Source organism: Oncorhynchus nerka, linkage group LG5, assembly GCF_034236695.1.
Source record: "Oncorhynchus nerka isolate Pitt River linkage group LG5, Oner_Uvic_2.0, whole genome shotgun sequence".
In the NCBI taxonomy this organism is placed as follows: Eukaryota; Metazoa; Chordata; class Actinopteri; order Salmoniformes; family Salmonidae; genus Oncorhynchus; species Oncorhynchus nerka.
This window is the reverse complement of record NC_088400.1, coordinates 23,227,862-23,242,261: the sequence shown is the minus strand read 5'-3', so window position 1 is coordinate 23,242,261 and position 14,400 is coordinate 23,227,862. Positions and strand designations below refer to the sequence as shown.

Sequence of the window (14,400 nt, the reverse complement as noted above, 5' to 3'; positions counted from 1 at the left end):
TGAAAGGTAGTTTCGCGAGTCAATGCTAACTAGCATTAGCACAATGATAACGTCTATGGTGTCTACTAGCTAGCAGTTACCATAGACTGAAGTCATTGCGCTTAGTTAGCAACTTCCTTAAAACTGCACGCAGAGACATATAAATTGTGTCCAAGAGTTAATCTGACACTGCCAAAATCTTGACGTATCCCTTTAAGGACCAATAGAATGATCTAAAATGACTGAACCCCGCCCACCCGGGGCACCGGGCCATACTAAACACCCAACCAATCAATCAGTCATTTTTTTATTCCCATTGTGATCGGTCACTAAACCCAGGAGGCCATTTTGAAATATATATATCCCTCCTTGACTTTCTTATTCTGTAAACTAAGAACTTTATCAACTTCCACTTGCAAGTAAGAGTTGCCAAATGTCCTCTTCACTTCAGTTTGCTACTCAAACGAGGTAGTGGCAGTGTTCCCTTTGCTAGCATAGTAAATCGTTTTACCCAATTGAAAGTATACCGGAAGGATGCCCTCGGCAGTGCAGCACTAATCGGTTTGACTAGATGGAATACAGCTACCGGCGTAAGTGACTTTTTCGTAGCAGGTTAGGCGAGTTTATGCAGCAGGTTAGGAGTATTCTGTTAAGGTTGGCTAACATTTTCTCCAAACCTGTTACGGAAAGCCTAAGGAGCTATATGACCTCATGAGAGGAATGAATGACTAGAAATGCACCCAGGGTCTATTCAGGCTGTTTTCTCTGTAATGCTCTCATTCCAATTGGCTTGGCTGTTTGGTGCTGCTCATAAGCTGCTCTTGACAAACCTGATCTGATGTTCAGTTCATTAGTTCACTATTAAAACACCCTGTTTCTCTTGGATCCACATGAGGTACTTTATTGAGATTTTCCATTTTGGGGAATTGGAGGAAATGATTGGAAATGGAACTTCAATATGCTCATACCCTCATCTATATGGGAAAACTCACTTTAACATGTATCGCTGTCTCAACTATTGTTGCATTCTATAATCAAATGTGAAATGCCAACCAAACTAGTATGCATTGCATCTTAGTCTGTGTGTAAGTTCTCTTTGAGTATTGCCTCTTTGCGCTGACCAGTGCAAGCAAACAGCTTATCAGAGAAGGTTTCTTGATTTACATTGCCATGCAATACCTCAAAGGCTTTTGTGCACAGTAAGCCACCTTATTTATGTAACTGTCTCTAACTAGACACAATGGTGTGTCTTTGTCCTCTGTTATCCATAGACCATGACAAGGACCCTGGTTGGCTGTCGCTTTGCCATGGCATGTAGAATGGAATCCCAAAGGTTGACCTGGTGCCCTGTTGTCGCCTGCCTGTGGCCCAGTTTAAGCAATGGGCTTTGGGGCGCCGTCCCAAATTGCACCCTATTTCCATATATGTAGCGAATATGGTGCCATTTTGAACACAACCAGGGTGTCTACTCATAGCCTTGTCTCTGTGTGATGCTGGCCTGGCAGCCCCAGTCCCACATGGAGGGCCAGGGCAGAGTAGCAGAGCGTGCTGGGTGCCTGGGGGATTAGGATGCAGAGCATGCTGGGTGCCTGGGTGATTAGGATGCAGAGCAGGCTGGGTGCCTGGGGGGATTAGGATGCAGAGCAGGCTGGGTGCCTGGGGGATTAGGATGCAGAGCAGGCTGGGTGCCTGGGGGGATTAGCATGCAGAGCAGGCTGGGTGCCTGGGGGATTAGGATGCAGAGCAGGCTGGGAGCCTGGGGGGGATTAGGATGCAGAGCAGGCTGGGTGCCTGGGGGGATTAGGATGCAGAGCAGGCTGGGTGCCTGGGGGATTAGGATGCAGAGCAGGCTGGGTGCCTGGGGGATTAGGATGCAGAGCAGGCTGGGTGCCTGGGGGATTAGGATGCAGAGCAGGCTGGGTTCCTGGGGGATTAGGATGCAGAGCAGGCTGGGTGCCTGGGGATTAGGATGCAGAGCAGGCTGGGTGCCTGGGGGATTAGGATGCAGAGCAGGCTGGGTGCCTGGGGGATTAGGATGCAGAGCAGGCTGGGTTCCTGGGGGATTAGGATGCAGAGCAGGCTGGGTGCCTGGGGCATTAGGATGCAGAGCAGGCTGGGTACCTGTAATTTCCCTTCAAATCCATGAAGGAAGAGAACAAGTGCACACTTCGGGAGAAAGGAAATATGATTGGGATGCCACCGCTGTGATGGCATTGTTTGACCTCTGCTCCAGTTCATAGTGTGTAGAACAGGTGTAAACCTTCACTGACTAGATTTACTTGATTAACTCCAGTAAGGTGCCACTTGTCTCATATCCACCTGCTATGGTCAGAATTCATCATCATTGGCATTTGAACAGTTTTTCTGTTATCACATCCCTGATTTACAGGAAATCTATCCTATGCCACAGTCTTGTAGCATCTGACACTGCATGCACGGGGCACAATGAAGCACATTCACTGGTTAGCCTAGCTAGTTGTTATGTTTCACGAAGACAAAGCTTGTGTGTTCCATCTTCAGGTCTATCTGCTCACAAGGCTTGGTCACACTGAGAGCCGAAGATAATGGGGCATTAATTTTGAAATAATTATTTTAGAAGTTTTCTTCCCAGGGCAATTTTCCAGGAAGTATCAGATGTATATCAGATGTTTTTAGAGGTCCTATGACTGAGTCGGTGGGATAGTGTTTCATACCCTGCTATTTCAGATTGTAACAATGATCTGCAAAATTACATTTCATCCAGGCTCTCCTAAGTGTGTGGCTGACTGTGCTCAGCTCATCCAGACCTAATCACTGTTCATGTTGGAGGAGTCTGGGAGGGAGCTGGACTGGGGCTGTGTTGGAACCCAGCCTCACAGGGCTCACAGCTACAAACTTAGAAGCTCAGGTACACACTCTTCTGTCAATGTCTCCAGGCTGATGTTGGGAACAAATTACAGGAAAAGTTGTTCCATAATAGAACTCTACAACAAAAACACTAAACTGTCCCCTGGGACATTATTGAATGTAACTTCAGGTAAGCATATTTTGTAATACCTTTTGGAAATAGTTTGGGACGGGAGCTCTTCCATGCTGGTGGCTCGGGTTGCGTGTCGTTGCTTACCGAGATTATGGTTCCTCAGGCCATGTTTAAGGACCATTATGGATTAAGCAGAAATGGCGCTGGTCAGTAGGGTTCAGACCTAGGCCCTATGTTGTAATGGAAGGCATAGTCAACTGTAGGGCTCTTAACCCAGCAGATCATGCACTCTGAGATGACATCGCCAGTGTTTACTAGGCCTAGGGGTATGATGAAGGTCCAGGAGTACAGTCCACTATCACTCTAGGCCTGGACTGACATCCCTGCATATTTGTGCTGTTTTGCTCAAACTAACATATGTTAATCCAATGTATGGTAATAGTTTGTGAGTATGTGTATGTAGGAATGGTCTGGCTTTGTCTGGAACCTAGGCCCCTCATCCCACTCCCACACCCCCTTTCATTTCTCCCCCATTTGCCAAAAAGCTGTCTGATACATTCCCCCATGAAATAGACACTTTGGCTGCTTAGCAACAGTGAATGCTGATTCGGACTGCTGGGCCTTGCCCCCCCCAGTAATTTGCTCGACATCTCTCTCTTGCCCCCCCCTTTGTAAACTTAGTAGTGGAGCACCACATGAGCTGGACCTTGAGTTGCCTTCTGCCGCATGCACAGGCACGTTGTACTGTCCAGGGGCCTGACTGACAGAGGCTGCTACTGTTGGACTAAGTCACATTCCTACAGGGAGGAGGGGGGGATAAAACCAGACTATTCTGCTTGCAGCTCAGAGAAGTCCCTCTCTTTCGCTGTGTTACTGATGCACGGCTGAGTTTGAGTGCCGTGAGGGGGTGTGTACTGTTTGTGTAAAGGGAGCTGTCATCCCAGCAGTGTTAATGCTAGTGCTAGCCACAGGAGGTGTACATAAGGCTACTGGTTGGTTTTAGTGCTGTGGGAAGCACTAATGGGATTGTCTCAGAGAGGGACCTGGGTAAACTGAGAGATCTGTGGCTTGATACGGATACACAACAACACCAACTGACTGGTAAGGCTGCTTTTTCTCATCAATGATTTTGTTAATGAATGCGTCTCAGAGGAGTATACTGTATTTGTCAGTAGATTGCATATCAATGGATGATCATGATGTGCTCCATCTTGTATAGTATTACATTATTTCAGTCTAAGATTTGTTTTCCTTTATTAGTGGACAGCTAGTTTTAGCAAGTTTTAGTTTTTGTCATTAAGTGTTGCTGTCGTGCATAGTGTTTCTTTCCTATATGTGGCTTTGTGCCATATTTCTCCCAGGTCTGGTGGTTGGATTATTCCATAAACATAGTGGAGCCATGGTTAATATCAGGTTGGTCTGCTGTTGTACTTTACATAAAACACTAGCACTAAGACCAAGCCAAAGTTTCCTACTCTTTAAATCCCTGGAGTGAGTGATTACCGGTATAAAAGCAATCTCCCAAATGAAAACGCTTGCCAAGGTCCAATGTACAGATTTTTATATCTCTCCTGCATTAGTCTTGCTGTCTGTACGTCTTTAAGTGGCTGGTGTTGGCTTGAGAAGTCTGGAAATGACTAAGCACTCTATTCTGCCTGTTCCCTAGGAAACCTTTCATTCTGTCACAGAGAGGTGTGTTGTTGCTCAGCCTTAATAGCAAACATTGCATTCAGTTCTGGACTATTGAACCCTATCAATGAAAATGCCTTGATTAATAAAATAATTTCCTGTGACAAAATTTGAGAAATGACAGTTAAATCTACAATATATTGTGCATGACAGAGCAAGCCACAGGTGCAGATAACCGTCAGTAACTAAAGTGGGTGGTGATAAATGAATCAGATATATCAAACACGGTTTGATAGATTGACAATATGAGCTGAACATACAACCTAAGAATTTCAGAGGAATGGCTGTGACTTTACAATGCCACTGTGTTGTAATTGTATTCCTTTTGTTCAGATCTGTCTCAATCAGGAGACAAGACTCTTTCTTTAGTGAGGAAAATTACAATACTTAGCAATTGGAATTTGACATCAAGGTTTTTTTCCCCACTTTGCAATTCCTGCAATTGTGTGCCAGTATCTTTTGAAGCACAACGTATGATTACATTTAATTATGGTTTGTTTCTTGGCGAAATCAAAATATTTAGCCGGTATCACTGATAATGAATATCTTGGTGGTTATAGGGTTTTTTGTGAGAAGGTCCTGAACCCCACACAAGCCACTATGCCAACATAACCAATATGTCCCAAATGGCACCCTATTCCCTATATAGTGCACTACTTTTGACCAGAGTCCTATGGGCCATTGTTAAAAGTAGGCTGCCATTTGGGATGTAGACAGTCTTCCTTGGTAGAAAGGTGGCTGTGTGATTACAATGATCAGCATGTTAGTCATGGCTTCTCCATGACCGAAACCACTGATGTAATTGTAGTCAAGCCTTATGATTTAGTTATAGAAAGGAAGCATCCCAGCCTCCAGATATAACTCTGGAGCTATCTGACATCTACTCCAGGTGTCTATTATCCCCCTGCCCCTCTACTCCAGGTGTCTATTATCCCCCCAGCCCCTCTACTCCAGGTGTCTATTATCCCCCTCTACTCCAGGTGTCTATTATCCCCCTCTACTCCAGGTGTCTATTATACCCCCAGCCCCTCTACTCCAGGTGTCTATTATCCCCCTCCCCCTCTACGCCAGGTGTCTATTATCCCCCTCTACTCCAGGTGTCTATCCCCCAGCCCCTCTACTCCAGGTGTCTATTATCCCCCTCTACTCCAGGTGTCTATTATCCCCCTCTACTCCAGGTGTCTATTATCCCCCTCTACTCCAGGTGTCTATTATCCCCCTCTACTCCAGGTGTCTATTATCCCCCTCTACTCCAGGTGTCTATTATCCCCCTCTACTCCAGGTGTCTATTATCCCCCTCGACTCCAGGTGTCTATTATCCCCCTCGACTCCAGGTGTCTATTATCCCCCTCGACTCCAGGTGTCTATTATCCCCCTCGACTCCAGGTGTCTATTATCCCCCTCGACTCCAGGTGTCTATTATCCCCCTCTACTCCAGGTGTCTATTATCCCCCTCTACTCCAGGTGTCTATTATCCCCCTCTACTCCAGGTGTCTATTATCCCCCAGCCCCTCTACTCCAGGTGTCTATTATCCTCCCAGCCCCTCTACTCCAGGTGTCTATTATCCCCCAGCCCCTCTACTCCAGGTGTCTATTATCCCCCAGCCCCTCTACTCCAAGGGTCTATTATCCCCCAGCCCCTCTACTCCAAGTGTCTATTATCCCCCAGCCCCTCTACTCCAGGTGTCTATTATCCCCCTCTACTCCAGGTGTCTATTATCCCCCTCTACTCCAGGTGTCTATTATCCCCCTCCACTCCAGGTGTCTATTATCCCCCTCTACTCCAGGTGTCTATTACCCCCTCTGCTCCAGGTGTCTATTACCCCCCTCTGCTCCAGGTGTCTATTACCCCCCTCTGCTCCAGGTGTCTATTATCCCCCTCTGCTCCAGGTGTCTATTATCCCCCTCTGCTCCAGGTATCTATCCCCATCTACTCCAGGTTTCTATTATCCCCCTCTACTCCAGGTGTCTATTATCCCCCTCTACTCCAGGTGTCTATTATCCCCCTCTACGCCAGGTGTCTATTATCCCCCTGCCCCGCTACGCCAGGGTGTCTATTATCCCCCTCTACTCCAGGTGTCTATTATCCCCCTCTACTCCAGGTGTCTATTATCCCCCTCTACGCCAGGTGTCTATTATCCCCCTGCCCCTCTACTCCAGGTGTCTATTATCCCCCTCTACTCCAGGTGTCTATTATCCCCCTCTACTCCAGGTGTCTATTATCCCCCTCTACTCCAGGTGTCTATTATCCCCCTCTACTCCAGGTGTCTATTATCCCCCTCTGCTCCAGGTGTCTATTATCCCCCTCTACTCCAGGTGTCTATTATCCCCCTCTACTCCAGGTGTCTATTATCCCCCTCTACTCCAGGTGTCTATTATCCCCCTCTGCTCCAGGTGTCTATTATCCCCCTCTGCTCCAGGTGTCTATTATCCCCCTCTGCTCCAGGTGTCTATTATCCCCCTCTGCTCCAGGTGTCTATTATCCCCCTCTGCTCCAGGTGTCTATTATCCCCCTCTGCTCCAGGTGTCTATTATCCCCCTCTACTCCAGGTGTCTATTATCCCCCTCTACTCCAGGTGTCTATTATCCCCCTCTACGCCAGGTGTCTATTATCCCCCGCTACGCCAGGTGTCTATTATCCCCCTCTACTCCAGGTGTCTATTATCCCCCTCTACTCCAGGTGTCTATTATCCCCCTCTACTCCAGGTGTCTATTATCCCCCTCTACTCCAGGTGTCTATTATCCCCCTCTACGCCAGGTGTCTATTATCCCCCCTGCCCCGCCAGGTGTCTATTATCCCCCCTGCCCCGCTATGCCAGGTGTCTATTATCCCCCTCTACTCCAGGTGTCTATAATCCCCCTCTACACCAGGTGTCTATTATCCCCCTCTACGCCAGGTGTCTATTATCCCCCTCTACTCCAGGTGTCTATTATCCCCCTCTACTCCAGGTGTCTATTATCCCCCTCTACGCCAGGTGTCTATTATCCCCCAGCCCCTCTACTCCAGGTGTCTATTATCCCCCATCTGTTCCGTGTGTCTATTATCCCCCTCTACGCCAGGTGTCTATTATCCCCCTCTACTCCAGGTGTCTATTATCCCCCTCTACTCCAGGTGTCTATTATCCCCCTCTACGCCAGGTGTCTATTATCCCCCTGCCCCTCTACTCCAGGTGTCTATTATCCCCCTCTACGCCAGGTGTCTATTATCCCCCAGCCCCTCTACTCCAGGTGTCTATTATCCCCCATCTGTTCCGTGTGTCTATTATCCCCCAATCTACTCCGGGTGTCTATCTCCCCCACCCCCAATCTACTCTCATGGCCTTTGACAACTGAGGAACACCAGATGCTGTACATTTACTGTTGCCACAGAGAATTATAATTAATTATACCATAACTTTATTCTCCCCTTTTCTGGATGTTCCTCCTGGGAAAGTAGCTTGGCCTTGTTTCCCCTTCCTCCTCCCTCCATCCCTTCCCTCTCTTATTGAACATGACAGGAGTGCCACAGCACAACTTTTCTTCCAACAATCTAGATTTATGTTGAAATCCCCTATCCCCAAGGATATCACTGATTGTGGATGGTGTCCCAAATGGTACCCTATTCCCTTAATAGTGCACTACTTTTGACCAGGGCACGTACAGTAAGATTCTGGTCAAAAGCAGTCCATTATGTAGGGAATAGGCTGCCATTAGGGACACACCCCTTGATTGTAAATGGAGCAGACTGTGAACTACTGCACAAAGCAGCCCTTTTTACTACTTGTAAATGTCCAAAGTCTTGCTTTTATTTATTTACCTTGGGTCAGGAACTTTACAGTGTTGGTGAATTGATATGTTCCTGGGCGGGCAGTACCACTACGAAGGGGCTAGGACTGGAGGCTTACCAGTCCAGTGAGCTAAAACAAACACAACAGGCCTGTTTAGATTTGATGTTTAGTGGTTATGGTGTCAAACCCATCTGAGCTGGTTTCCCCAACATCAACCCCAGCATGGGTCCACATTAGGGTTGTGACTGTGCATGCATCATTCCCCACTGGCCACGCGGCTCTCACGCCTCAGGCATCGGGGGGGTTGTTATAACCCTAATGTGGACTCATGCTGGGGTCTATCAGTTATTTTGGTCAAAGGGTATTGTTATAATTGTGTCAAATCGGAGGGCATGTTGTCCGGTCCTCTGGCAGTCTCTATGGGGGTGCCACAGGGTTCAGTTCTCGGGCCGACTCTTTTCTCTGTATATATCAATGCTCTTGCTGCGGGCGATTCCCTGATTCACCTCAGACGACACCATTCTGTATACTTCTAAAAAATAAAATACTATGGTAATAAAATGGAGTGTCACTGCCATGATGTCCAGTGTCGGCGTTACCATCGACACTTCAGACAGTTGATGTCCGGTGTCGGCGTTACCATCGACACTTCAGACAGTTGATGTCCGGTGTCGGCGTTACCATCGACACTTCAGACAGTTGACGTCCGGCGTCGGCGTTACCATGGACACTTCAGACAGTTGACGTCCGGCGTCGGCGTTACCATGGACACTTCAGACAGTTGATGTCCGGCGTCGGCGTTACCATCGACACTTCAGACAGTTGATGTCCGGCGTCGGCGTTACCGGCGACACTTCAGACAGTTGATGTCCGGCGTCGGCGTTACCGGCGACACTTCAGACAGTTGGGCTATACGCTTACATTTTATGACCGTTTCTTAAGTCCAATTCAGTCGTATCAGAGTATCAGTATTACTTCTAATGCAGTACACTGAATTGGCTAGGAAACATGGGGGCCAACACAGTCAGTGGTTGAATAATGCCAGTTTCCCCTGATGAGAATTAGTTTTTTTCCCGTTAGTTCAATACAATGATGGGTGTGTGTGGTATGTTCATGTCAGGCTTATAGTCCTGTAAAGTAAAGCCTTTTAACAACGCCACTTCTATCTGTCACCAATGTGCTGTGTGTGGTGTTTAGTCCAGGGATATCTGTTTTCTTTTAATGTTTTCAGAGCCGTCAGCCCAAAAAATGTCATCTGTTGGCATTTGACGACATCTGTAATTTTTACGGAAATCAGACCATTACACAAGTACAGAGAATATTAGGTTTATGCAAAGTTCAATTTGCTTGGTGTATTTTATCACATAGTCCTGTAGGATATTCCCCTTTGACTCCATAAGCCGTCTCACCATTTTATCCCTTTTACTTGTACAGATCTGTTCCTGATGGTGATTCTCAGACATTGTCCTGGAGCAACGGTGAAGGCATAGTTGTAGCTGTATGCCATATTTAAAAAAATAGTTGCTGCCCAATCAAGTCATTTGAATCCCATGGAAGTAAATGGCTATTCATTTTGAGGTGCTTTGAAAACTAAACTTGACATAAATCATTGGGTATGCAGTAAACTCAAACATAGCTGTGCTAAAACATAACAAAAGCCTGCCAACATGTCCAGTGTGAAGATGACAAAGTGTAGACCCACGCAGCTGGCCCTCTCCTCAGGGCCCGGGGACAGTAACGGTAACTCAGTGGCCTGTCTCGGGACCCCCTCCTTGGACTCTCTGAGGAGCCTGAGTGATAGAGACTCCTCCAGTGCCCCTGACATGGAGTGTTGCCTGATTGAGGGCTCCCTGTCCCCGGCCAACCACCACACAGACCACCTCAATTTCACTAACACACCAATAAACGGTAACCTCAAACTTGGCTCACCTCCAGAGAATAGCTCCCTCGACCTCATCACATTTCCAGAGAATAGCGCCTGCACTGTCCTCTCACCTGCAGTGACTGTACCTGGTGAGGGGATATTTTGGAACCCGTCCAAACATCTGTCTCCAGCTGTGTCAACACCAGCCTGGACAACTGGAACGGGAATATCACTCTGGTGATCACCAGCCTGCAGGGGCACCATGGTGACAACCAGAGTGACTGGGGGAGTACTACATCGTCTGGTGACAGGAGTGTTGCTGCCTCTTCTGAATTGGCCTCTCCTGAGGGGGAAGAGAGCTCCAGCTCTGTGTCGCTCCGTGGCTCCAGTGAGAACAACTGCTCCATCGGCTCAGGAGAGATGGCGATGAGGTGGAACAGCTTCTGTCTGGAGGAGGCTGACACTCTCACTGTGTCTCTGTCTCTGGTGGAGCTGTCCACCAGTTCCTCTGCCCATGGCTCCCCTGCCCTGCCTGCTGACCTGGGCCATGGCCTGCTGTCATTGTCCACCACCACCACCCTGCCTGACGTCTGTGACGGGCTCCTGGAGAACAGACCCACTGACACCCTCAAAGTAAAGGACAACCCAGGCCCTCAGTGCTGGGGCATAACCTTTATCCAGTCAGATGACCAGGATCTCCCTCCTGAGGGTGACGGCCTTGCACTGCCTCGGTCTCCTGTGGATGTGGATCCCTGTGAGGCAGAGGGTGTACACCAGGCCACCTTTCTGTGTGAGCCAACCCCGTCTGCTGCATGTGGAGGTGCTTCCCCAGCCCCCAGCAGGCGGGCCAGCTCGGATGCCTATATCAGTGGAGGATCCACCGAGGGCAGGACCTTCATGCTGCCAGCCTCAGAGGAGCTGGACCTTGACGGCCGTGCCCAGACCTCCACACCAGTGCAGTGTGCTGGGAACAAACCCCTGGACTTGCCCTCCCTAACGGAGTCCCCCTGCACTGGGGAACAAAGTCACACTGGTAGCCCTGTGGTCCAGACGGCTATAGACCAGCGAGGGGCTGCCCCAATGCTCGCATCCCCAAAACACTGTTTGGTCGCCAGGCTTCCCTCATCACCAGCTAACAGAATTATCAAAGCAGAAATCAAAACGTTTCCAAAGCCAGATTTCAGCAGAGTGAGACCCAAGATCATGTCGAGACCAGCTCAACCATTGACATTGGGAAGCCCTGCACCCGCAAAGAATAAGCCAGGGAAACCAGTCAACCAGCCCTGTCGTAAACCATCTCAGGTGAACAGGAACACTCCAATGAGAAACACTCCTAGTAAACCAGCCACAGTGGAAGATGGCCACCCGAGGGCTGCTGTGGCTGAGAATGCAGTCCCTGATTTCAATGGAATGACATTTATCCAGGCAGATGACCAAGACCTCTCTTCGGCTGCTGGGTCTCACATTGGTCCACTTGCTCTTAGTTTGACTGAGGAGGCAGAGTGTCGAGCATCCCTGTGTGATTCTGTCTCTGCTGCATTTGAAAATGTCCCACCAGTACCCAGCAGTCAGGCCACTAGTCGGGTCAGCTCAGAGGCCGAGCATGTGGCTTCTAACTGTGGAGGAGGATCCGCTCGAGTGCTGCCTGGAAATCAGACCTGTTTCCCATCTCCCACAGAGTCACCCTCCACAGAACAGCGAGCTGACCCTGCACCAGCCCTGGCCAGTCCTGGCAAGGCTGGCAACAAGGAGGAAGTGCCACAGAGGAAGAGACCTGGCTCTGTCTCCTCACCATCCAATCAGGCACCAGTGTCAGCACGGCGGTCCCGCTGCTGGTCTGAGAGTTCCTCCACTACATCTATACCACACAGGGAGTCCAGAGCCTCCCCTAGCGGCTCAGCTAGCTTCATCATCCCCAAGGCCTACATCCACCTGGGACAGAGCCAGGCCAGACCAGCCAGCCACAACCGCACTGGCAGTGCCCACAACAAACCGCCTGAGACCAGGAAGGAAGCAGAAGAGCGAAGCAGCAAGGAGATTAAGAAATCCTGCCTTGTGGTGAGTAAATGCAAATGACTTGTGCCCTAAACATAACATAGAATAAATCCTTTTGGCCTGTTTAATCATCCAAGTATGATGAAATGTGCAGAAAATACACTATTCATTCAAATAGCCGCAGAATATAATCCACTGCTGTGTTGAATCTTCCTACATTGTAGATGAATGGGACTTGTAAAGGTCCATGTGATCGTTTTGAATGTGATTGTTTTTCTTCATTAGGCAGATCTGGGATATTATTATTAAGTAGACCACAGACATCCAGGTTTTCCAAGGCCTCATTGAGGAGTTTTCATCTAAAAAGGCAGGCTTTTTACATGGAACTCTAGTACTTTAAATCTGTTTTAATTATCCCTCGGAGAGAAGAGGCAAGACTGCTGCTCAGCTCGAGTCTAACACACGCCATGTGCTCGGTGAGTGTTTTTAGAGGGGGAAAACGGGGAGCGAGAGAGGTGGCTGGGAATGGCCTGAATCCCAGGGGGTATAAACTACACTAGCAGCTTGGTTCTGTTGCCTGCAAATAGTTTTTATTACTTCCCAGGGTCTCCGTTTATGTCCCCACGGTGTACTAGATTGTGTGAGGAGCGGGAACGCGCTGTCTGGGCCTGTTGAGTGGGACTCTGGGAGTGACGGGTTGCTCTTGTTGCAGACGGCCTCCTCTAAGACTGCGATGGGAGCAACGGCAGCAGTAGGAGCTGCCTGTGACAGGTTTAAGAGTAGACTTGGAGCACGGCCATCCCTCAACAGAGCCAGAGGAGCCCCAGCCTCAGCCCCTCAGGCTCTCCCTCCAGGATCTAGGCAGAGGCAGGGAAGAGATGTCTGCAGCAGTGCCTCTAGTGGGATGTGTTCGCCACGGGCCAAACAGAGCACCACAGCAGGTAAGAGCATTCTCCAACAGACAGAGTTAATACAATGTGTAAAACCTTTGCTGCTCTGTGAGAGTTCTGTAAGACTAGATTGACACTGAGCTTTTGCGGTTGTGCTTTGATCTCTCTCACACAGAGTAAAAGTGACAAATCTCATCCAGGGGATAGTGTAAACATTGGCTGCGGTACAGAGTGAATACCTTTTTTTATAATCCAGACTGCCTGCCTTTGAATAAGCACCGGCCTAATGATTTCCTAGGCATTTCCTCTGTAATGTAAACAGTGAGCTATCCTGTTATCGTTTAGTCAGGTCTGTATGTCTAGCAGTGTGTATAAGCACCAGAGGACTGACCTTTGTGTAACTGATGCTTTACCCTAGAAGTCTAATATTCTGCATCTGCTCGGTGTTTCTGTTGTATGGACTCCGCTCGTACAGATGATTCCATGATGTGTTTTAAGTGGTCAGTTTCACTAGTGATACATCTGATTCAAAGGTGTCATCCTAGTAGCCCTCACATCATGTAGTCATCAGTCTCATTGCCCAACACGTCCACCCTAGCATTGCTACCTGTCCTTTAGTTTAGGAGGCAAATGGATTCTAAATACCCTCATTATCTATGATACAGTGGCTGACTTTACTGCAACTGTAAAGTGCCTTGTTCAATCTTCAAGACTCCTCTAAATGGTCATGCTTCAGTGGTAGTCAGCCAGGTTGCAGTGCACAATCTCACCATGAGAGGGCAACCTTTCCTGTTGCTGATGACCAGAGCTTGTGCCTTGACGCCACAGGAATAACATGGATACAGATGTCACGTAGCTCCCCTGCTCAGCTCAGGACACAGAGATAAACACCCCACCCCCATCACTCTACCTCTACCGCTCCTATGAGCAGCATGAAGGGAGAGGGTAGGGACAGTCCCAGGGAAAGAGGAAAGAGGTGGGATTCACCCTCTGATGGGAAGCCAGCTGTGCTACTAGAACAAGCAGAGGAAGGAAAGGGAGGGTTTTAAAGCTCAGCGCTGCTGTGAAAGCCACAGAACACAATGTCTGTGAAACCAACTCCCTTACAGAATCCTAGTAGATCTGTAGTGGTGTTTCAGGCTCTGCTTTGTATGTGGTAAAGGGACACCTGGTGCTGTTTATGGTAAAGGTGCAGAAAAATGAGTAACCATGAGGATAGGTTCCACACAATTTGTCTCTCAGCTTTGTGCTCTTATT

At 48.5% G+C, this 14,400-nt stretch overlaps 1 protein-coding gene across 3 annotated transcripts in view; it reads left to right on the top strand.

Moving 5' to 3' along the window:
• The first annotated feature begins 290 nt into the window (after positions 1-290).
• Positions 291-14,400, top strand: part of mtus1a (microtubule associated tumor suppressor 1a) — a 62,986-nt gene continuing 48,876 nt past the window's right edge. For 2 of the 3 annotated variants that reach the window (XM_029659393.2, XM_029659391.2), the window contains exons 1-3: positions 291-569; positions 9,829-12,316; positions 12,966-13,194. In XM_029659393.2, the coding sequence (XP_029515253.2) occupies positions 10,679-12,316; positions 12,966-13,194 (1,867 nt within the window). In that variant the 5' untranslated portion in view covers positions 291-569; positions 9,829-10,678. Of the gene's footprint in view, positions 570-3,839; positions 4,040-9,828; positions 12,317-12,965; positions 13,195-14,400 lie in introns of those variants that run through there. The other variant, XM_029659392.2, reaches the window with a different exon arrangement.